Genomic DNA, 25,245 nt, shown 5'->3' on the forward strand with positions numbered 1-25,245 from the left:
TTTGCCAAGCACTGTGCCAGGCACAAATTTATCTTTAAAAAAAATTGTAATGAAGTTTGCATATAGAAAAGTGCATGAAACTTGTACCATTTAAAGTATAATTTTTAAGCAAACACCTGTGTCACCACCAACCAGGTCAAGAAGGAGATTTTGCTAGAAGGCCCCCACATTCCTGTCCTTGATCACGACTCCATCTTTCCCTCAAGGAAATTGTCTTTGTGCCTCTTAGGACAATGACTACTTTGTTTTGCCAGTCAGTAGGTGGGCAATCTTGGGCACATAGCTTAACCATCTTGGAGTTTGATTCTTCTGTAAAATGGGGATGGATTCACTCCTCCAAAAGGCTGAGTAGCTTCTGGCTAAAAGCACATAGTCTATCAGGTTCAAGTCCCACTTCTGCTACTTACAAACTATGTGATATTTAGTGATTCACTTTGCCTTTCCCTCAATTTCTATTTGTAGAATGAGATGAGAACAATACTGACCTCTTAGAGTTGCTCTGAAGAGCAAATGAGATAAAATATTGCGGGCACTTAAAATACCACCTGAGTCACGATAAATACTGTTTCAAAAAGATGCTAATTATTCTTCTCATAATGCTTTTGTGTATATGGAAGCATAGGAACTAGTGGAAGATAACCTATGGAAATTACTATGAAAAATAATAAGTCTATTTATGGATAAGTTTGTTTCAGTTTCCAAATTGGTAGCCACAAAGTTTCTGAGTTCTTTCAACCTTCATCTACTCTTACCCCACATCTCTTCCTCATGAAGGAGCAAAATTAGATTTTCTACAACTAAAGTGGCATTTCTTAGGATTTACATAATGTAAAATTCACCATCTTAACCATTTCAAAGTGTATTGTTCAGCGGTTTTCAGTATATTCACACAATTGTGCAACAATCACCATTATCTGTTCCATAAAGTTTTCATCACTCCAAAAGGTAAGTCTTAGCCATCACTGTCCATTTCCCCTTCGCCCCAGCCCCTGGCAACCAGAAATCTACCTTTTGTTTCTATAGATTTGCCTATTCTGGACATTTTGCATAAATGGGATCACACAATATGTGCTCTTTTGTGTCTGGCTTCAACTTAGCATAATATTTTGAAGGTTTATGTTGTAGCGTGTACATTCCTTTTATGGTCAATTATTTCATTATATGGATATACCACATTTTGTTGATCGATGGACATTGGATTGTTTCCATGTTTTGGCTATTATGAGTGATGCTGCTATGAACATCTGTGTGCAAATTTTTGTGTGAACATATGTTTTCTGTTCTCTTGAGTATATGTCTAGGAATGGAACTGTGAAGTTGTATGGTGACTGTTTAACATTTTGAAGAGCTGCCAGGCTGTTTCCCACAGCAGCCACACCGTTTTACATTTCCACCAGCAATGAATGAGGGTTCCAGTTCCTCCACCATTGCCATATATTTTTGAGTCAAAAATAGCTTTCCAGCACTTGGCCCAGCATCTTACATCTGAAGCTGAATTACAGAGATAGACAGGTTTCATTGTAAAGTCCTGTCCAGCATTCTGGCAAAGGCAGTGCTTCATTCTAGAATGAAATGGCCATTTACAAAGTACCAAGTTGCAAAGGGCTCAGTGGGAGACTCCTTGGCCTTTGACGAATTTTTGCCTAAGGGAGCCTGCTGTGGTGGGTAGCTTCAGGGCAGCTGACGCCAGCCCCAGTCCATCACTCGGGGCTGGCTGCCTTGTACGGCTTCAACCAATGCTAATTTCAGTCCTTTGGGGGCCCCACACGAGCTATTTTAGAGGTAAATTTGGCTCCTGAGATTGTTAAAACCTGTATGTCTCTAAAGAGTAAGTAAAAAGGAATTCAAGGAAATGTAAAACACGCTTTAATATCGCATACCTGACTCTACTGAGGAATGTTAAAGGAATTTCCCATTTGGGACTTTCAGCTGAAGCCCCATTTCTGTTGCTCTTTTATTACATATTTTCTTCATTTGTAATTTATATAGGTTTCTATTTGCAATTCAAATGGAATCTTTAATGAGGATATGGAGTAAAACGATGTGATAATGAAAACAATGTGCATTTCAAGTATAAGTGCCATATATTCTTGAAAAAACTTTTAGTTTCTGCAAGGTCATCTTTGTGTTTCTTCTGCTTTATCAGCCTTAATGGTAATCTTTAAATGTTTCCAAACATGGGAAGTCCCAACAGTGGTCTTTTTTTTTTCCTTTTCTTAATAGTTGAATTGTCTCCTTCGAAAATGGGATTTTTTAATTGTAACCTGCCACATTCCCTACCACAGAAATGGGAACTTACTAAATAGGAAGCAATTTCAGCACTTAAATGTGCTGATGTGATGTTTCTTAATCACTTTAATGAGTTTCATACCACTAGAAATGGAATAGAAGTTTCAATGGAAATATAATTAAATAGAAAAGTCATTTCCTGTACTTGTAATTTCCCCCTGATCGTTTCTTTATTCACCTCCATAGAAAGGGTGCCCTACAGGTGTATAGCGATATTATTATACAGACTTATTTGCATAATTCACTTAGGTTATTAGAGCTGAAAACAATATAAAACATAATACATTTTATTACAAATCAAGTGTAGCAAGGCAATGTAAAACTTTAAAACGATATTTCTTTTTTAAAGTCTGATTAATATTTACTAGTTTTACCTAATTTTTCTTGAATTGTCAATTTCTTGCCTAAAAATAGATTTTTCTTTTAGCAATGCCTTTTCAATGTTGCCTGCTTAAAATAATGCTCGGGGGAAGCAATAACCTGAATCAATAAAAACGGCAAAACATCTCTGGAAATAGTTGATTCTCCTGTTTGAGATCAGGAGTAAACAAACTGTTTAGCTGGGAGCTTATCAAGCCATGCTAAAAGTGTCAGCTGACACAAAGTAAGACACGTTAGATTGGGGTTATCATAGGGGTTTCCCTAAGACAAAACTCTATACTATACTATTTGCTGAGAAATAGTACGAAAGTTTTACCATTCTTGTACTGTGATGCTAAAAGAAAAGGCCATGTAAATGTGTTTAATTTGCTATTCGTTTAATTCATAAATTTAAGGAGAATCCAACAGACATTTTGGAAAGGGTGGCATTTTTCCTGACCTTAAGTGGGAAACTTGAGGTTTTTTATATTTCAACATAAAAGTAAAGGGGCTTGCTATCCATTTAGTTAATACAGTCCAACTTAAACTGCAATTTTTTTAATTTTTAATTTTGAGATGAAGTCTCACTCTGTCGCCTAGGCTGGAGTGCAATAGCACAATCTTGGCTCACTGCAACCTCCGCCTCCTGGGTTCAAATGATTCTCCTGTCTCAGCCTCCCAACTTATGGGGACCACAGGCATGTTGCCACCATGCCTGGCTAATTTTTTATTTTTATTTTTGTAGAGACAGGGGTCTCACTATGTTGCTCAGGCTGGCCTCGAGCTCCTGAGCTCAAGCAATCCTCCCACCTCGGCCTCTCAGAGTACTGGGATTACAGGTGTGAACCACCATTCCCAGCCCTTACACTGCATTTTAGGGTAAATATTTTTAGGTTTGTAGTTAGGCAAGTGGTTTGAAGCATCATCAGTCTCAAACCATAGCTGCTCTTTCCTTATATTTTTAGATATCAAGACCTTTAAGCAAGATTCAGATGAAGGGCCTGCTTTACCAGCTCACCTGTGAATATGGAGGCACCAGCTTACTTTCTGCAGCACATGTATCTCAGGGGGTTGTCCCTTCCCACAGTGTATAGATTGGTATTGAGACAACATTCTCTCTCCAGGGTGCAGTGATGACCCACATATGTGAGACAGTCATTTACTGTCACCTTTATTTTATACTTTCTGTGGTTTCTAAAAAACATACAGAGTAGCTCTCTTGGTGACTACTGGGCTGATAAAGCTGAAAGATCAGTAATGTTAAACAGAAGTCCAGGGTCTGGGTCTGTATTTTGCTAAGGAACCCTCATCTGAGCTTCATTCCCTGTAAAATTAAGCTCTAAAACCTCTCCTAAATGAGATGGCTAAATGTCAAAGCATTTTGTAAACTGTAAATCAATTCAAATGTGAGTTAGTTTTTTTTTTTTCAAATGAACATGAAGTATCTTTCTGTATTTAGTTTTAATATTCTTTGCCAGGTATTTATTGAAATACCTTCTTTCATTGTACAGTAGTGTATTTAAAAAGTGCTTTGCATGTCTTGTTTATTATGAACTACTAATTTTTTACTAATTAACAATTAACTATTTGCAGTGGCACTATTTACTATTCTGAATGTCACATTTATTTATTTATTTATTTGTGTTTTTTGACATGGAGCCTTGCTCTGTCCCCCATGCTGGAGTTCAATGGCACAATCTCGGCTCACTGCAACTTCCACCTCCTGGGTTCAAGCCATTCTCCTACCTCAGGCTCCCGAGTAGCTGGGACCAAAGGCACCCACCACCACGCCTGGCAATATTTGTATTTTAAATAGAGACAGAGTTTCACCATGTTGGCCAGGCTGTTCTCAAACTCCTGACCTCAGGTGATGCACCTGCCTCAGCCTCCCAAAGTGCTGGGATTACAGGTGTGAGCCACTGCGCCTGGCCTGAATGTTAAATTTAATCTCAAAGTTTGTTTCCTCAATGTTAAATTGAAAAAGAAATGACCTTTACAGATCAGGAGTAAACAAACTGTTTGGCTGGGAGTTTATCAAGCCATGCAAAAGTGTCAGCTGATCCAAAGTAAGACATGTTAGATTGGGGTTATCATACTATGGGGTTTCCCTAAGATAAAACTCTATATTATACTATTCAAATACTTTTAATATCTTAGTCATTTTTATTTTCCTTGTAGGCAATCTCTTTGAACAGAGGTTTATTCAGTAAAGGAAGGAAAGGTGGAGGAAGGAAAGAATTATAATGGTTAGAAAAGAGTAACTAAAGATTATTTCGATTATACTTCTGAAGAGCAAACTAGCAATTTTAATAAATATTTGGGTTCACTTAAACTTATTAAAGCAGAAAGTATAAGGCTGTCTCCATTAGTGCAGAGATGGAAGTGACAAAAACGAATCCGTTTTTGTAGCAACTGACTTAGAAAATCTTGTACTGAAATCAACAATTAGAGAGACTTGCACATCATAGATTTTCAAATGTTTGCTGAATTGAAAAAGAACATTGACAAGAATTATTTCCCCGCAAAGTGTCTTATGTCAAATAGATGAACTTCACGTTGTGGAATGTAAATCTTTTATTAAAACAGTTGTCTTTCCACAGTAGTAAAGCTTTGGCACATACAGTATAAAAAATAATCACCAACCATAGTTATACCAAATTCCTCTTATCAACTGCATACTAAGTGTTTTCAATACAATTTTTTCCGTATAAAAATACTGGGAAAAATTGATAAATAACAGGTAAGAGAAAGATTTCTAGGCAATTACTAGGATCATTTGGAAAAAGTGAGTACTGTGGATATTTAAAATATCACAGTAACAAGGTCATGCTTGTTCCTACAGTATCGCGGGCCAGACACTTAAGTGAAAGCAGAAGTGTTTGGGTGACTTTCCTACTTAAAATTTTGGTCATATCATTTCAATACATGTTGCATCTTGGTTGGCTGCATATGCTTTCCTATTGATCCCACACCAAATCACAAGTTAGAATCACTTCATTTAAAATACTGAGCGGTATTGAATACTTTGAAGCAGAACAGGCAATGTGCAGCCCTCATTTACGAGAAAACTCTCCGGACACTCCCAGGGTGATGCTTGGAGAAGCTGTGAGTTGAGCTGAAGCTGGAGCACTTCCTCCAGAGCAAAGGGCTTAAGAAAGAAACAAGAACTCTAAGATGGGTCTGCTAACATCACTCCAGTTTAGATGGATCTTGGCAGAGAGACACGCTTGTTCCTCTGGGTTGGAAAGATTTACTCTCGGGAATCTTCTCTGTCAGCCTGTACATCTAAAGGCATGAAGCACTCAATTGGGCAATTAACATTCTGTTAAAAGAGAAGGGAAAAAAAATTAGTGGCAAATACTGTAAAGTGTACAGAAAAAAAAAATGCGGGGAGGTGGGGACTCGTGACAGCTGCTTATAAATAGGATAATATTTCTTCCTAGTTTCAAGAACCTAGCAGCATACTGGGCAATAGGAGATGTTCAAGAGTTAAATAAATGATAACTTAAACTGTATTATAGAACACAGTGTTTCACTTAAGTCATTCATGGGTTTTTTTAAAAAATTAAAATATTTGGTTCATTCTGAAGGAAGATACCTGTAGAAAGGACTGTCTAGTATGAGGGAACACACTCGTGGCGCCAATGCACTTACAGTGTTTGTTCTTTGATGGTATCTCTGAGAATACTGGTTGTAGGACTGACCAGTAGTGCCTTCGGGACTGGGTTCACCCCCAGGTCTGCGGCAGTTGTCACAGCGCCAGCCCTGAGAGAGTAGAGGCATGAAGTCAAATGGGGTTTATGATAACCTGAGGACATCGTAATTTAGTGTTTGAGTTAAAGAAAAATTTCACAGCTTATGCACTGGCCAAATATAAGCAGTTAATCACTAAGGAAACTTTGATGATGATTTCATGCATTTATAATTCTTAGAATACATTTTGGCTTATTACCATATCTTATACCTGTATCTGTCTCTCTGTGTTGTTTCTTTTCCCCTGAAATGTCCTCTCTTCTCCTCCTATTCAAACCTTACCCATCTGCTGAGGCTCATTCCAATCCCAACTTCCTCAACAAGTTCTCTGCACTAGATGATGGAAAAGGTTTTCATAGAATCGTAGCGATTTTAAAAGGGACTTGAGATCACATGAACAAACATTGTCATTTTATAGGTAAGGAAACAAAGACCCAGAGGAGAGGAGTGACTTTGCTTAGAGGGAGCAGGGCAGTCATACAGTGGACCACTGGTGGAGTTGGGGCTGCTGCCTAGGAGGTGGGGTGACCCCGGCCATGTTCTTTCTAATGCACCACTTTGCCACTCCCTTCCTAAACTTCCCTAGGCAGAGACATGGTAGCCTTTCGTCCGGCCAGAGATGGCATGGGAGATGGAAACGGGACCAAGCTGAGCCAGTGAGGCTCCTCCCTGAGGTTTTTGCTGGAAATGGGAGGACATACATGTTCTCTTTTACTACTGTTCTTAAGCTGGGAGGGGGTAAAACTGGAGCTCACGGAGGTCAGTCATCAATGACACCATCTGCAGAGACCCCTCTGAAGCATGGCGCCAGTGCATGGGAAGGCACGAGGAGCAAGAGGGACTCCGGGCGCCATTGCTGGAGCAGCCCCTGAAGCCGGTGGGTCCTGGGACTTTTCCATTCTGTGGACCATTTTTGCTTAACTTGAGTTGGACTTTTTTTCTTACAACTAAAATGCAGCCCTAAATAATACAATCACTTTCTTTTTTATATTAGAATTTAAATATTTTGGACATATTTCTCTGTGTAAGCACATATGCCCCTTAATACCTAACACAATACCAGTGACTGCCTCCTTACAGAGTCATTGAATCTTCCTTTCATATGAGAAAGTAACCGTTTCCACTCCTGTCTTATGTTTCATTTAGCACTTTACTTGAGAATGGAATAAGCCTCACACATGAAAGGTTTCATGTGCATAAATAATGAGAAGATGCTGAAGTGAGACCAAGATCAACTTCCCAGCAAATTCACTCTCCATCACACATTTTTAAAACCAGAGTGACTGAATTCTAAGATCATACGATCACAGTCGTTATAAGTGTTAATGGGAGAGAGAGAGAGAGAGACAGAGAGAGATACTGAATTCAATCTAAATTCCAATCTCCAATTCTCCTCCAGAATTGGGAGCACCTCCCTCCCCATGTAATCACTGGGGGTGAAACAAGATCAGAGTAGTTTCCATGGGCTGCCCCTGGTGGGGTCAAGACAGGCCCCTGAACGCCCTTGCTGCCAGATTAATTTTCCTAAAGATTAATTTTCCCAAAGACTATTTTCCATCATGTTTCTTTGCATCTTGGATACCTGTAATTGGTTAATGCCAAATGCATTAACCAGTGAGTCTCACCCTCGAGTGTGAAGCACGCCCCTCACCTACCAGGATTTGGGGAGTTGCTGGGAGGGCACGTCTTCACTGAAAACAAAGAGCTGTCACGTTCCATTGCTTTTATTTGAGTTACGCGTCATTTTGTTTTGAAATTTCAAATCATATTAGAGAAAGGCATATTATTTTTTGTTATACTGGGCATATTTTAGAAATGGTTGAGAAGTACTGGTTTAAACAATGGGCTGCCAAGGCCCTCCATAAGCCACTTCTTCCCATCTAATTTCTTACCAGAAGACAGCAGGCAGAGGGTTGGCTCACCAAAGCCCACCTGGGCCAGCTCCTTTCGATCCCAGGGGGTGTGCTTTCTGTCTCTCTGCTTTCTACCTTCTCAACTAAACCTTAGGCATCGTAAACTTCAGTCAGTTCATGCTTCTCTTTCTTGCTAATTCCAGCCTACCCAGAACTGTATTTGTCAGATCCACTTAGAACTTAATTAGCTTGACTTCGAAATGTATGCTAATTTAACATCTTCAACTATATCATTAAGAGCCAAGACCATTTCCCATTTCCTCTGTTTTTCCTGTATTACTTAGCACAGTGCTAGACCTGTAACACGGATCTGTTCTGAATCAAGAGAGAGGGTGAAAGAGTGGCATTTTCTTACATCTGAGATATTATTCAAAATATTTAACAACGTTGCCATGGGGACACCAGTCCATCAGAATGGAGCTGGAGGCCTAGAGCTACACTGCACTTAACACTTTAGTTGCTGAAAAATAGAAGCAGCCTGAGAGTAGCAGGGGAGGGGATGGTCTCAGGCTGCCCAGGATGGGGAGAACTGGCTGAAATGAAACACATTCTGCTCACCACTAATTAATTTGACTAGTATCTCTGCTTCACTTTTTTTCAGTGTAAATGATATCTCTGAGATGCCAGGGAGCTTAGGAAAATGATTCTAGCATAGTATAAATGACAGGTATTGCTATTAAGAATGACTCAGGACTCATGTTTTTGGTACTCTACATGCCATTCATTCTTTCTATTACTAGAAATAGTAATTCCTGCCATTCATTCTTTCTAATACTAGAAATTACTATTACTAGAAATAGTAATAGTAGAAATTACTATTACTAGAAAGAATGAATGGCATGTAAGGTAGACATAGAGCTACTCTAGAGCGCTGTGTCAGCAGCTGTATGCCAGCAAGAAACATGGTATTTTAATACTTCCGAAGGGTCTCTGCCCCTCCTGTGTGTACGACACATCCTCGCAGGAGCCCACCCTTTATCTTAGCTAGCTTGTAGGGAGCCTGGCACATCTGGTCTTACCCGCTGGCCTCCAAAGCATGTGCAGGAGCAAATGGCACCGAGATATTCCTTCTGCCACTGTTCTCCTACGTGGTACGTCTTCCCATCATCATAACACGTTGCCTCATCTGCATGTAGACACAAGACAGATGCACGTGTAAGCTGAGAATAATACTGCAGACTTGATCTAGGGGTGGGTTCTATTTCTGTCCTAAATTTGTATCATCACAGTGCAAATTCCACATATTTATGTGAATCATCCATAAGAGAAGTACTACTATACAGATCTTAGGGTGGCATTTCCAAAAATTACACTTAATATACTGGAAAGGCTCCAATGGGAAGATGGAAATCATATTTTACAAGTTGAATCTACAGACTAATAAAGCTGCTTTCTAGCATTTTACTGCAGATAATGGTCAAAATACTCATGTTGGAAAAGTGCTAAAGTGTCCTGTAATAACATTAAATCATGACTCATTTTTGAAGCTTGTCTTCACTTTCCCAAATCAAAAGACTAAGAAACCCACTGTTCACTCTTAAAGGAGACCTAAAGTCTCCGATCATTTCTGTGAATGAGAGTTACAGCCTGATAATGAAAGTGGGAACGCTTAATAAGGCAACTAAAAATGATCTGTGATGACGTACGAGGGTCACACTTGAATTCTCCTTTTCCATTCCCAAGACACGTGCAGCTCATCATCTGGCCATTTTCTCCCTGACGGTCCCACTTCTCTCCAATCTTGTAGTTCACACCATTGTCATGGCACCATCCTGTAGGGGTGGGGAAAGTCAGGACCAAAAAGTTATTTGTATATTCTGACTCACAAGACAGTGGGTGAACTGGGACATGTCACAGGGTCTTCAGAAGCACGATCTGGAAGAAACAGCAAGTTAAAGATAAAAACCCCTATAATGGGCCATTTTATTTGATTATTTTTATTTATTTAATTTATATATATATATATATATTTTTGAGACAAAGTCTTGCTCTGTCACCCAGGCTGTAATGAAGTGGTGCAATCTCGGCTCTCTGCAACCTCCATCTCCTGGGTTCATGCAATTCTCCTGCCTCAGCCTCCCGAATAGCTAGGATTACAGGCACTCCCCACCATGCTATTTTTTTTTTTTTTTTTTTTTTGTATTTTTAGTAGAGATGGGGTTTCACCATGTTGGGTAGGCTGGTCTCAAACTCCTGAGCTCAGGTGATCCACCCACCTCAGCCTCCCAAAGTGCTGCGATTACAGGTGTGAGCCACCATGCCTGTCCAATGGGCCATTTCTTTGGTTGACTTTTAAAATATTATTTCTTTATCATTTACCATTTTCTAGGACATTTTAAGATCCAATTTATTCTGCCACAATCATGACATAAGAATAGTCAAATGAAATGACTTTCATTTGAATTCTCACTATTAAGATTTAAAATTGTGGAAAACTAAAGTGGGATTGGAGTAGACTGTTAGGAATAGATCCTAGATGAAAAATCACTTTTGGATTTGCAGAAACCCTGGATATGAAATAGTTCAATTAACCATAAAACAAGGATCAGCTGATCTCTACATGCCACCACCTGTTTCAGGTACGTGGGAAGAGTAAAAAAAAAAAAGAACCTGGATAAAACAAAACAAAAACAAACAAAATGCTAAATTATTGGTTATTATCCACATCAAATAAGACTGGTTCTGTGGAATATCTAAAAGTCACAGTTATATGCCTTTAACTACTATACATAAGAGGTAACGTTTTAACCTCCAGGGCTTGTACAACAAAACACACCTCAGAAGCTTATATAACAATATACTACTTCTTCCATTTTATCAACACTTCAGCCTGCCTTAAGTTACAAAGTAAAATAATTAGACAACTATGACATCAAAACAAAGATTATGTAAGTTTAGCCAAAGAGTCACATAAATGAACTTGACAGCTCTGCTCCCACAATTGCACCTAAGTGCTTAAACAGGTAATAAACGTACAAACTTAAATGTAGTTCGATTTCAGGAGTTAAAAACCACCTACTTGAAGTAAAATATTAAAATTTCCAACTCCTAAACAGCATATGATGTTTTTACTGTTTTTCATTTTCAGATGGTCAAATATGGAAGTCTATATTGAAAACAGCTGGCTCTAAAATTTCAGTCTGTATTAAATGATTTCAAGTATACAAGCTAAGTAAAATACTTTGAAAATCCTTTTTTACCAAGTCCTATATTCCAATCCCATGGGACATGATTTCTGTATGTCTATAGGTGGCTTATTTATAGGCATAATGGTCAACATCTATAAAAATGAACCAATTGTCAATAATAATCACATCTCGTAAACATAAAGAATAAATGAAAGGTTTATAAATTCTAATCCTAAATCTCAAAGCATAATAGATATTTCCTAGGCACATTTTAACTTAAAAAGTTTGAAAAATTAAAACCTATTAGAATTTAAAAATCAAACATTTATCAATTCAAGTTGATTTTTAATGATCTAAAAGCAGATTATCTGTTTTTTCTTTTATATTTCTAGCAACATTCAAGCTACCTGGGCTATGTGTGTGAGGCAAAAGTGTGTGCATGTGTACTATGATATGTGCATGTTTGTTTTATGCTGAAGGAGACAGTGTTTTTGAGTCTAAATGTCCACCTCTGATTTCACTCAACACTAAAGATTAAAAGAGATTTGAAGTTTTTCTGTGTTTCTAATACTCTTAATTAGACCTGGTTCCAAAAGCCTTTAACTTTATCGATTTGTTTTCACAGAAAATTTCAAAAATCAAATTAGCACCATAACCTTATGTTTAATTAATGGTTGTGTTGGCATACAACCCTTGAAATGAAGCAATGTCCACCAAGTAAAATTTCCCATCATTTTTCTATGATGCAAAATATTACTTCGAGTCAAACAGTATTCCCTTGTTTGCTTCATGTTTGGAAGAACCTGTGTCTTCCAAACATGCTTCCTTGGCACATGAGTGCATGCATGGAACTGAGGAGACGAACACGCAAGTGGATGGACAAAGCAACTACTCACTAGATGAATCACATCTGAAATGACCACTTCCAAAGCCTAAGCAGTGGCACAACAGTTTAAAGCCTGATTCAGACATTCGTTCCCACTCATCTCCAACGGCGTAATGGGAAACCGTGTAGGGGTCAAAGCATGAGTCATCCGTAGGTTGGTTCAAGCCTTCATTGACTATGAAGAAAAGGAGGAAAAAGCAAAAAGAGACATCTTATTAATCGATTTGGACCATAAGAAAAAAACTGAATGATTGTATACAATCACTTAATCTAAAACAAAAATTTTAGGAGGATTAAGAGGCATTCATCTGTTCTATCAAGGCATTAACTGCTCTAAAAAACCATGCTTAGATGTAGTCAGTGGACACCTGTCACAGGCATCTGACAAGAAGCCCATCTTTTATTTTTCCCTTTGTTTCTAAAATAATTGCCATTTCTGCTAAAACTACTTTATAGAACGTGGAACAGATCTCGAGGCAGTTTAAGCTAGTTGAGAACTTTAGTGGGATGCAAAGACTAGCGATGCCTCTCCACTGGTATCTGAGTGACCTTGGGCTAGCTATTTAACATTGCTCTGCCTTGCTTCCCTCATCTGCAATACTAGGAGAATAATAAAAATATCTATACCTCCTGGGGAATCTTGCGAAGATGATATAAGGTCATGAATTCAAAACATTGACCCTTTTCCAAGGCTTAGAAAGTGTTCACTAAATAAAGAATAATTATTAAAGTTGTCTTTTGCTTATAATGCAAAAGTCTTAGCATTTTAATATACCATTATAATGTAATTTTCAATTTTATTATTGTAATTTTTGCATAATAGTGCAGAAAACCTAGATTTTGGACACTGTTATTATAGTGGTAAGACCGCTTTATCAGTGAGGTCAATGGTTCCAAATAAGAAAAAGCCCTTGGAATACAGATGATTTAGGAATGAGCAAGGGAGTGTCTTCATGTTACCTAAGATCTTATCTCTTCATGATTTGGAAAAGCTTATTTTAAAAAAAATCTATGCAAACAAAGCATGCTTCAAATTATTCCCTAAAAATTAAATAAACTAATTTACTTTGACTTAAAGTCCCACCATGTATTTTTCTTTTTACAGTGCAAAACTCAACAGCTCAAAAGCAGTAGATATTTGAAGTGCCTAATTTTTAAAAGGCATCACCCTTGAAGAAAATAGTGTTTTGGAGAGCTAGTAAGTCTGAGACGTCTCAAAGCTGGGAGAACCTAGTTAGAATGTAGAATACTGCTGCTGGGAATAAGGAGTTTAAAAGAAAAATGGAAGGAACTTAAATTGTTCCTAGGGGTTTCTATACTCAAAAGAGCCAAGAGTTAAAATTCCATCCTAACTAAAGTTAAAGAGATGGAATCTTTTTTTTTTTTTTAAATGACTTAGAAAAGCACGAAGACCTTTTTGCTCTTGAAAATTCTGTTCACGTGGCATTCTGCTAGTAAAATCACAAAAGGCAAAGATAAGCATTACTGTGGCTATGTAATACAACAAACACAAATTAATCTCCTCCCAACCTCTCTCCAGCCAAATGCTCAACTGCTTAATTCACAGGAATTTATACATGTAAAGTAGCACAGTCTTCTATCAGATGAGGGAAGAGACTAAAATTAAGCGACTGGCCTTAGGAATAAAATCTGTCACTTGGCAAAAACAGGACTTAGCACTCTCTGTTGGTGTGGAGTAGAGAACCCTCCTGTTGGAAGATTCGGGATTCACGGTTTTGATTATCTCCTATCTCATGTGCCTTGGTGGATCTTCAGCTGCTTCAAATTGAGAAGCCAGGTGGCACACTATTGATTTAAAAGGATTTCCCAGGTGCTACAGAGAAGAGTCAATGATCTTTTAACCTCTATAGAAGCTTTTGACCTATATAGTCAGGAAAAAAATGGAAATAACGTTGGGAAAAATGGAAATAACATTGGAAAAATGAAATAACATTGGAATAACATTCTCTGCAGACAGAAATGCACAATGGTGGTAGCATTTTATATCAGGAGCAAAAGCCAACTGTCCCCATGTCTGCAGAAGGGGTATTTTCTTTATAGGTAATCATTTCAGTATTTAAGAATCACTCAAGAGGACAGCAGCATGGTGAGATGGAGAGGGTCTGGGGAAAGACATCAGGAAACCTGTGCCCTATATCAACTCAGATACTCACAAGTAAGGACTCAGAGTGTTGTACTAAATAATATTTGAAGTCCCTTCCAGATCTATAATCATATCACCATTTGACAGTCTGTCAATTACGTATGCATTTTGTGAAGACAACAGGATATGGCAGGAGGTGAGGGAGAGATTAATTTAATACAAAGTTGCTCATTTATTTCATGTTGATGTGTTGCATTATTTCCCAAAGATAAAAAGACAATGGCAGCAAAGGTACAGTCAATAGAAAAGCCCATCTCTGGTGTAGAGCAGAGGGGAGCCTGTGTCTTAATAATACGTGTTTACATACCAGAGTTGCCCACGGTAACAACCTCTTCCCGAACCTTATGCCTCTGCTGGTCTTTCAGTGCCTCCACTATGATGTTGTAGGTGGCACCTCTGGTGAGGCCTGTCAGAGTGGCACTGGTAGAAGTTCCAGGAACCCTGAACTGCAATTATCGGTACATCCAAAGCAGAGAAAAAGCATTATAGTGAGGAATGACATGGGCTCTCCTCTTACCAATAACCCTCACTGTTTAAACAAAGCAAAGGAAGACAATAAACAAAAAAAAAAAAAAAAAAAAAAAAAAGGAGGGTATAGTGGTCCTAACCAGCGGAGGAGAGAAATGGAACAAGGATAGGGGCTAACATTCCTGCCAGATTTTCCTGCCAACAATCTACCTATGTGGTCCGTAGTTAGCAGGAGCCCTCGACAATACTAGAGACAGCCTGCCCTTGATCTTGCTTCAGTCGCAGGTCTGCATAAGCCCTCTGGAAGCTCTGGCCATGTTTGCTTGACATAAAACCTGGACACTGCACTATATGGGAGACACAGTCATGCTACTCCAGGAGATATCTGACCCCAGTGTGGAGTCCTTAAAACAGTTGGGCAAATCCTCAAACCTGTGTTTCTAAGCTCATAAATTTCCTCCAGTGTTGTCAGTTTTTAAATTCTACCACTTTCTAAAAATAACAACATAATAAAAATTGATACTGTCAGTGGGCCGGGTACAGTGGGTGGCTCATGCTTGTAGTCCCAGTACTTTGGGAGGCCAAGGTGGGTGGATTACGAGGTCAGGAGATTGACACCATCCTGGCCAACATCGTGAAACCCCATCTCTACTAAAAATAGAAAAATTAGCTGTGTGTGGTGGCACGTGCCTGAATCTCAGCTATTTGGGAGGCTGAAGGAGGAGAATCGCTTGAACCAGGGAGGTAGAGGTTGCAGTGAGCCAAGATCACGCCACTGCACTTCAGCCTGGGCAACAGAGCAAGACTCTGTCTCGGGGAAAAAAAAAATTGATACTGTCAACACAAAGAATATACGTTTTAGAGAATCAATCACTTATCAGCTGCTATGCACAGCTTAGCCTGGTTTTTTTCTATAGACATATTGTAGATAGTGGGGTTCTTCAAGGACAAATCGCAAAGGTAGTGTTGTAGACTGATGCACACAAATGGAGATTCAGGTAGAATGTGTTTCTTTCTTTTCTAGAATCATCTCTTTGTCCTTACTCAAAAAGGAACCTCAAATGTGTGAGAATAATAGAAATAGTTTCATTTTCTCTATGAAATAAAAGCTAGTGTCTCTCTGGTATATCCTCCAAAGTAGAGCCATGTCGGGATTAAAAAAAAAAAAAAAAAAAGGCTTAAATGTGCCATCTTCTAAGAGGTTCTAGAAGGAAAGCCACTTTTTTTTTTTTTTCCTTCAAAAGACGGGGTTTCACCACGTTGGCCAGGCTGGTCTTGAACTCCTGACCTCAAGTGATCCACCTGCCTTGGCCTCCCAAAATGCTGGGTGAGCCACTGCACCCAGCCATGAAGCCACTTTTTATCTGAGGGCTGGTCACTTCAGTTACCTAACTTACTCCTTTCTGTGCTGCTCCATGAGAAGTGAAGAGAAAAATTAATTACCTGTAAGGGCTCTTCGTCAGTGCCAACAGGATGACATGAAATGATGTACTCAGAAGTGTCCTGGAATGGGGCCCATGAGATGGTTGTCTGAGAGAGAGCTTCTTGTCCTGTAGAGGCATTTGGATTGAGTCCCAGCCCATGTGGGTAGAGGTGATAGTCTACGTCTTCCCTGGGGATGTGACCAATTTGAATCTCCTCACCTACATTCGGCGGGTATGGTCTTGGCCTATGCCTTATGGGGGTGGCTGTTGTGGGAGGTGTGGTCCGCCTAAAACCATGTTCCTCAAAGATCATTTGTTGCCCAACAGTGGGTTGCTGACCAGAAGTGCCAGGAAGCTGAATACCATTTCCAGTGTCATACCCAGGGTGGGTGATGAAAGGGGTCTTTTGAACTGTGGAAGGAACATCCAAGATCTCTGGTCCATGAAGATTGGGGTGTGGAAGGGTTACCAGTTGGGGAAGCTCGTCTAGCCAAGAGAGGTTAGAGCCAAAAAAGCAAAGCGCATTAAGCTCCAAGAAGCAGCAGCAATAATAATCATCTATTCAGGCAACAATGAATGTTCACCAATGTGATAAAAAGCCCTCAGAAAATGAGCAGTTCTGAGATCACGAAACACTTTTTCCAGAAAGAAATCTTTAGGATTTTTCTCAAAGGTTTCTTTATAGTTTAGAAAGAAAAAAGTGTTAGTATGAATTTATCATACACACAGCTTTAAACCGCTGGGCCCCTTAGAAGCTGCCTCTGCTCAAATTAAACCTGATGGAACCGAAATGTGCATTCTCTTTCTTTCTTTTTTAAATTTGAGAAGCAAGTTGTAGGAAGTAGAATCCAGACTAATCATATCAGTGTCTTAAGTATGAGAATTACAGAGGTTTGGCTCAACAGTTTTTCATGGTTTGAAATGGTAAAAATAGATAAAACACACATTCATTTTTTAAATTTTCCTATCACTACAGCATTTTCTTGAAATTAAAACTGGGTGCAAAAGCAAGACATTATTTAGCTCGAAGTTGTAGAAACCAAACAATAAATAAAGATAAATGTGAGAGGTTTCTCTTCCTCCTTTAAAAAAGGAAACATTTTAAAATTCAACAGAAGGTATAAAAGAAGAGCAATGATAGCAACTTGGTTTTACATTTTAGCATCTTGTTTGAATTTTTAAAAGGTGAATAACAAGGCTTTATATTGAGTGGCTGTAGTAAAGAAAAAAAATAAAACCAAACTCTGCAGTGCATGTTAAATTATTCCTACTATTACAGAATACAATATATACACTATGCTGTTAGAAAAAAAATCACAAGAAATGCATCAAAACACGGAGAACCTTTTCATATTGCAAGATTGCTCATCTGTTATTAGTTTTGTCCTAACTTTCTCCTTGTTACCTGCAAGGTACTCTTACCTGTCTTTTTCCTTCCAATCAGGGGCTCGCTCTTCTGATTATTCTTCAGGGCAATGACATAAATGGTATATTCGGTTCCCGGTTCCAGGCCTGAAGGGAGAATAGAACCATCACATTATGTCAATGGGCTCAGCTAGTCAAGTGGAAGTCGGTCTCACCAGCAGATGCTACTGGGAGGAGGCACTTCCTCTCCAGCTGGCTGTTGGCCTCTTGAAGGTAAAATCAACTTCACTTTTCCTCCATAAACACCTAAATATCCTGCATATAAAGTGCACATCGCAAAGTACTTGTCTGACTGTCATATCTGACACCTGAATAGACACTTTTTGGGTACCTTTTCCAGGGTATTCTTTTACCATGTGGTCTTATTTGCCTTTTTGAATTTAAGAAAATCTATCAGCATCATATACCACCAGTCCTGCAGATTATATACATGAATCTACTTAGACCTAATAACCAAGTGGTCCTCAGTGGCAGATCAATGAAAAGCAAAACTCAAGGCAAGTGAAGGGTAAGAGAGATTGGCCAATCTTTGTACAGCCTCTGTGGGAAGTGTCTAGTTCAATTCCTCTCATATCTGCTTCTATTTTCCTGTTCTCCCGAGTTTTAAAAAGGCAGTGTGTCCTTCTAATGTCTGTATGTTCTATGGGAATTTTAAAGTCTAGGTGATACTCTATACAGACTGATATGGTTTGGCTCTGTATCCGCATCCAGATCTCATCTGGAATTGTAATCCCCATGTATTGAGGAGGGGAGGTGATTGGATCATGGGGGTGGTTCCCCCAGGCTGTTCTCATGATAGTGAGTTCTCACAAGATCTGATAGTTTTGTAAGTATCTGGAATTTCCTCCTTTGTGCTTCTCTCTCCTGCTGCCATGTAAGACATACCTGCTTTCCCTTCCACCATGATTGTACATTTTCTGAGGCCTCCTCAGCCATGCGGAAATGTGAGCAATTAAACCCCTTTATAGCAGTGTGAAAACAGACTAATACACATAGTTTAAAAATTTCATCTCTTGGGCAAAAATAATACTAGAGACTTATAGTCTTTCCCACCAAGGTAATCAACTTTTATTGGCCATTCCAGGCATTCTTTCTGATGTGGGTGGTTGGGATTGCTGTGCCTCAAGACCTATCCTGTGATAGTGGTCAATGGCAGGTGGTACTCTGGCAAGTCCTGCAAGAATGCCATATCTATAGAGATCTGAGTGTAATGACAGAATCACTATCAGCTAGTTTGCTTTAAAAATATCTTTCTCCAGGACTGAATTGACAGGTATCTGGCAAACTTGCAACAAAAGGAAAACATGAGTCTAGTCATGCCATTTAGGACAGTCTTGAAATTGCATTTTCCTTCACTCATGCCTTCTGGGATGTATTGAGCTGTACCACTCCTACACAGAGAATGCTTTTTGAGGTTATCAGGAACAGGGTTTTGCATTCTCATGACACAGTATCAAAGACGCAGCGGGCGTTTGCTAAGGACTTCATGTGCCCTAGGTAGTAAGAAGGAAAATGACAGCATGAAAGCAGCAATACCAGTAATAGTAGCCTCTGTGACACCAGGGCGGGGCCGAGGGACCACTTCTCTGGGAGAAGACCCAGGCTTCTCATACTTGATGATGTAGCCGGTGATCCTGGCACGTGGCGGCTGCCACGATACCAGCAAGGAATTGGGTGTGGTGGCCAGGAAACGCAGGTTGGATGGTGCATCAATGGCTGAAAGAAAAGAAAATTAAGTCTCTAAGAAGGCAAATAACCAAGAAAATTATTCCCACACTTTTCTCCCTAGCCCTTCTAAACACACTTAAAAGAATCTGAGAATACTGTAAACCGGAAACAGGATTCTCGGGAATCTATAATACAAAAATATCCGCCTCACTTTTGTTTTTTGAGTTCATGAGACTGATTGCATACAAGTCAGTGGCATTTCCTCAGTAGAAGGTATAGTTACCAGTGGAGGCGTCGATGACCACAGGGGAGCTCCGGGCATTGTCGTTCAGGGTGTACAGGTAGATCTTGTAGTCAGTGCCTGGTTGTAAACCTGGGATTTGAGAAGAGATGATTTTTACCAGTTCTTGCTTTACTAGGAGAATTCTCAAGCTCGCCTGCAGTTTTTCTGGGTTTCTCTATCATCCCATATTTATATAGACTATCAAAGTGGTCCACATTTGAACAGTAAAGTAGAGCATGGTATGGATGTAACTGTTAACAAGAAATGTATCTTGAAAGTGAATCACTGATGCAGATAAGGACACTGGCTAAAGTAAATTCTGGAATGCAAAAATGCTATATTGGAAGAGGCAACATTCATTGCAGAATGAGGGGCGGCCATTTATTGAGGTTTTCTCTTTATAGTAATCAGATGATCAATAGCTGAGCCTTGGAATCAGAATTTTAAAAAACTGAAAAAGACCTCAGATATTGAATATTCTTTGGTTACAACTTTGACCTTTATTAAGTAGTATCATTTACTTTTATATTAACTATGCTTTTTAATCTATACTAATGCTAAGATCTATACATCACTGTTTTTTATTTCTTTTAGTTTTAAACTTTGTGTTATAATTTTTTAAATAAGAAAGGGCACAATGATGAAAGATCAAACTTGTTGAATGAAACTTATGCCATTTCCATGACAAATATTACACAAAATCAGGCATTCAAAAGACAAAACAATTTCTGATCATAGCATGAAAATAATGTTCTAAAACTGGGTAATGATAACACTGAAAATAAATTTTATCAGTGTCAGTCTTAGAGCAATTAATAAGTCAGTTTACATTGTGGATATTTTTTAACAAATGTGGTTAGCACAGTGAGTTCCCTGACCTGTGATGGTGTAGCTTCTGACATCTGGCTTGATGGTTCTCTGGACTGGAGTCTGGCCATTGGCTGGAACAGCATCAACTTGGAAGCCAGTGATCGTCTCGGTCTTGGTTCTCCAGCTAATGGTGATGGTGGTCTCAGTAGCATCTGTCACACGAGCCCTTCTTGGTGGGCTGACATCTGTACAGGAGCATAACTAGAGATTAGTGCCTGCTTGGCTCATCCTTGTAAAGTTTTGGTATTTTAAAATGTTTCCTTGGTATATATCAAATTCATCCATTTCAAGAAATATATAACTAGTAATGTGTAGATTATCTCCTTTGGCATTCAGAGAGAAAGGTCAACTGCAATTAGAAAATATGAAAAAAAATGGCCGGGCGCGGTGGCTCAAGCCTGTAATCTCAGCACTTTGGGAGGCCGAGACGGGCGGATCACGAGGTCAGGAGATCGAGACCATCCTGGCTAACACGGTGAAACCCCGTCTCTACTAAAAAATACAAAAAACTAGCCGGGCGCGGTGGCGGGCGCCTGTAGTCCCAACTACTCGGGAGGCTGAGGCAGGAGAATGGCGTGAACCCGGGAGGCGGAGCTTGCAGTGAGCTGAGATCCGGCCACTGCACTCCAGCCTGGGCGGCAGAGCGAGACTCCGTCTCAAAAAAAAAAAGAAAAGAAAATATGAAAAATCTACCTCTCATACACTTTATTTTGAAGAACTGAAAAGCTTTATAGATACTACCAGTGGTTCCTAGCGCTGGCTTTTTAATATCTACAAATATTTCAATAAATATTAAAATTATTAATGCATTATAATGTAAAAATATGTGTGGTAGGAGTTATAACATGGCCAGCTAACAATTATATGTGTGTGTGTATGTGTGTGTGAGAGAGAGAGCATGTGTATGTCTGTGTGTGTCTAATATTACTGCAAGTATTTTATCTTTTCTCTCAACAGGTAAAATGCCATCCTTCTTTTATAAACTATGAAACTTTGACACTTTACCTGACTTTTGAAAAGGCATATATCAAGTGATTGATACAACAGAAGACTAGAATCTAAGCCTGATTTTGGTCCAATGGTTACTGTGCTGTGATATAATTTGGATATTTGCTCCTGTCCAAATCTCTGTTGAGTTGTAATCCCCAATGCTGGAGGTGGGGCCTGGTGAGAGGTGTTTGGATCATGGGGGCACATCTCTTGTGGCTTGGTGCTCTCTTTATGACAGTGAGTTCTCAAGAGATTGGGTCATTTAAATCTGTGTCGTCCCCTACAACTCTCTCTCTCGATCTTGCTTTTGCCACAGCCATGTGATGTGCCTGCTCCACCTTGGCCTTCCATGATGATTGCAAGCTTCCCAAGGCCTCCCTAGAAACCAAGATACCAGCACCATGCTTCCTGTAAAGCCTGCAGACCTGTGAGCCAGTTAAGCCTCTTTTCTTTAGAAATTACCCAGTCTTGGCCGGGCGTGGTGGCTCAAGCCTGTAATCTCAGCACTTTGGGAGGCCGAGACGGGCGGATCACAAGGTCAGGAGATCGAGACCATCCTGGCTAACCCAGTGAAACCCTGTCTCTACTAAAAAATACAAAAAGCTAGCCCGGCAAGGTGGCGGGTGCCTGTAGTCCCAGCTACTCGGGAGGCTGAGGCAGGAGAATGGCGTGAACACGGGAGGCAGAGCTTGCAGTGAGCTGAGATCCGGCCACTGCACTCCAGCCTGGGCAACAGAGAGAGACTCTGTCTCAAAAAAAAAAAGAAAAAAAAAAGAAATTACCCAGTCTCAGGTATTTCTTTATAGTAATGCAAGAATGGCCTAATGTGCATTATTAAGATAGAGCAGAAGCCAGTGGGGTCTCCCCAAACTTAGCTCTATGAAAACAAATTCTAAAAAGTAGAGCATAAACTAGATGTCAGTCCTAGTCCATAACATCAACATTATAAGCTGATGAAGTGATTCCATTTTATGGGTCAGTAGACCCCTTTCTGAAGGAGTATAAAAGATGACAGTCATGCGTCAAAAAGACAATCAAATTGATTTTCAAATTAGGACTCATTCCACTGTTAACATATATAGCTTAAAAACATTTTTATTTATTTATTTATTTATTTATTTATTTATTTATTTTAAGAGACAGGGCCTTACTGTGTTGCCCAGGTTGGTCTGAAACTCCTGGCCTCAAGTGATGCTCCCACCTCAGCTTCCCAAAGTGCTAGGATTTTAGGCATGAGCCACTGAACCCTGCTGATTTACCATTCTTTAATTTTGGTCTATACAGAAGGTTTGTCGATATGAAGAGATTTTATTGCTTACTCTCTAGAGTGGTGACAACTCCCTGAGCTGGTCTGCTTGTCAGAGTGTCCTTAAGAGCATAGACACTCACTTCATATTTGGTGGCCACCTAGAGAAATAAGGGCATGGTGAGCATTAGCAGTGTCATGAACTGAAACCCAGGGAGTTTCACTACAGCATTAGGTAAATACAATGATTAGAAAATAAAAAATAAACAAACTAGCAAAACTCACAACCTTGTAAATTCCTTGATTTCATTCCTACAGTGCAGGTGATCAACGTATTTAATTTATCAGTTTTAAAATGCTCTTAGCGGTTAAGCTTAAGTAAGCCATAGATTACATACTTAAACTAAGCTGGTAAAAAAATGAGGAAAGTGGGTATTAGCATATTTTTCTTTTTTATGATCTGACAGGTGCAAATCATAATTTTACCCTTATCATAGAGAGGCAAAAAGAATGTTCCATTTTGTCTCTGAACAATCTTTCTGTAGTTTCCCCTGAAATTGACCTTACGTTAAGAGCTACATCAACCCCCTAGGTTCCTAGCAGTTTTCTGCATGTATGTCTGGAAGGTTTTTAAAATGTTTTAATGAGGGTAGGGTCAAGGTAAACTGGTACAAACTGTAAAATATTCTTTACCAAGATAACAGAGCTCAGAAAATGCATAACTAAGTCAATTTATGCATTCAAGCAACGGATATGTAAATTGTTCCCCACAACCTTTTAAAATAAGCACAATACATCTAAAAGAGCTGAACAAAATCCAAAGCTATTTATAAAATTCTGTCCCAATGGTTACCTGGAAAACTTAGGTCAACATAAAGGAATTCTGTTGATACAAAGTTACAATAAGAGTATTTGATGCAGAGGAAAAGAATAGTTAGATTTATTATTACATTATATTTTCACCACCTTAGAAACTGTATTAGAGATGGTCTCCATCTTTATTCCAATGAACAAAGGTCACGTCTTACCATAAGTCCTGATACAACCACGGATGAGCTGTCAGGAGCAAGGTTGATTTCTTTCATTGGTCCGGTTTTCTCCTTGGGGGTCACCCGCACTCGATATCCAGTGAGCTGAACATTGGGTGGTGTCCACTGGGCGCTCAGGCTCGTTGGTGTGACCTGAGTGAACTTCAGGTCAGTTGGTGCAGGAATAGCTGTCGGGATTGTCATTGGTTAGAGGTTATCTTATAGGAAATGGGGAAAAAGGAAAATAAAGTGGGTTCCAAGAAGTAGAATGGATTGTTCTTGTTGGGTTAGGTGGGTTCCCTGGTCAAGCAAAGATTCAGTATGAGAAAGTACAATAAGGGATGTAAAATGAAGAAAGTGTTTGCTGAGAAATGCGTTTTATATCCACCAATTCTCAGAATCACTGAAAACATTTGGATAAATGCCAGAACTCTAAGAGATTTTAGGTTTTAGAAGTTTTTTTGCTTTCCCTTAAAAAAAAAAGTTATATTGCCTTATTGACCATTATGATTTACTTTCCCTTTGTATGGAAAAATAAGCAGTAGCCCTTTTTCTTTCTTAAAATTTTTAATTAATTTAGAAACAGGGTCTTGCTCTGTCATCCAGGCTGCAGTGCAGTGGAGCTGTCATAGCTCATCGCAGCCTTGAACTCGTAGGCTCAAGCGATCCTGTACCTCACCCTCCTGACTAGCTGGGACTACAGGCATGTGTCACCACACCTGGCTAATTTTTTCATATTTTTTGTAGAGATGGGGTCTCACTTCATTGCCCAGGCTGATCACGAACTCCTGGCCTCAAGCAATGCTCCCACCTTGGCCTCCCAAAGCACTGGGATTACATGTGTGAGCCACTGCACCCGGCCTCCTTTTTCTACATAAAGTATCTTTGTATGGATTACCATTTCACACAGTATTCCATCCAAAAAAGAGAGAATAATGTTTTTATTGTCTCTTTATTTGGACCCTATGACAGATATGGCTGCTAAATTTGATGTTCTCTCTGTAATGCGGCATAAGAAGAAAATTGGCTCCCAACAGAAGCAGAAAAGAGAAGCGAAAAGCAATAATACAGACTGTCACCTCTAGGGTTTATGCTGTCACTAGGATACATCTTTAGCATTCTACTCTGCTTCAGAAATAAAGCACAAGAGCTAAAGTATTATGGAAAGCAATTGCCCTATTGATTGTTTCCTATGTGTCTGAATCACAATCATTTAAGCTAATTATACACCAGCGCATGACATCTAACCAGAGAAGAAAGGTCTTACCCATGTGTGCTCAGAATCATGCTGCTATGAAATGCCCCAGTTTGGGTTCCTTTTTATAAGTAAGCTGTATGATGCCAAACTTC

The 25,245-nt window shown here is 39.3% G+C and overlaps 1 protein-coding gene across 20 annotated transcripts in view; it reads right to left on the reverse strand.

Annotated features, from left to right (window-relative positions):
• Positions 1 to 5,208: 5,208 nt before the first annotated feature.
• Positions 5,209 to 25,245, reverse strand: part of FN1 (fibronectin 1) — a 75,644-nt gene continuing 55,607 nt past the window's right edge. For 4 of the 20 annotated variants that reach the window (XM_015110923.3, XM_015110917.3, XM_028831088.2 and 1 more), the window contains 14 exons: positions 23,896 to 24,083; positions 22,941 to 23,028; positions 20,640 to 20,816; positions 19,762 to 19,851; positions 19,347 to 19,526; positions 17,808 to 17,897; positions 16,605 to 16,796; positions 16,405 to 16,511; positions 14,801 to 14,939; positions 12,340 to 12,504; positions 9,962 to 10,087; positions 9,335 to 9,441; positions 6,304 to 6,414; positions 5,209 to 5,971 (listed from right to left, as the gene is read on the reverse strand). In XM_015110923.3, coding sequence (XP_014966409.1) covers positions 5,900 to 5,971; positions 6,304 to 6,414; positions 9,335 to 9,441; positions 9,962 to 10,087; positions 12,340 to 12,504; positions 14,801 to 14,939; positions 16,405 to 16,511; positions 16,605 to 16,796; positions 17,808 to 17,897; positions 19,347 to 19,526; positions 19,762 to 19,851; positions 20,640 to 20,816; positions 22,941 to 23,028; positions 23,896 to 24,083 — 1,832 coding nt within the window. In that variant the 3' untranslated portion in view covers positions 5,209 to 5,899. Of the gene's footprint in view, positions 5,972 to 6,303; positions 6,415 to 9,334; positions 9,442 to 9,961; positions 10,088 to 12,339; positions 12,505 to 14,800; positions 14,940 to 16,404; positions 16,872 to 17,807; positions 17,898 to 19,346; positions 19,527 to 19,761; positions 19,852 to 20,639; positions 20,817 to 22,940; positions 23,029 to 23,895; positions 24,084 to 25,245 lie in introns of all 20 variants that reach the window. The other 16 variants (XM_015110924.3, XM_015110921.3, XM_028831087.2 and 13 more) reach the window with 4 other exon arrangements.

This window comes from Macaca mulatta, chromosome 12 (genome assembly GCF_049350105.2).
Source record: "Macaca mulatta isolate MMU2019108-1 chromosome 12, T2T-MMU8v2.0, whole genome shotgun sequence".
NCBI classification, from domain to species: Eukaryota; Metazoa; Chordata; class Mammalia; order Primates; family Cercopithecidae; genus Macaca; species Macaca mulatta.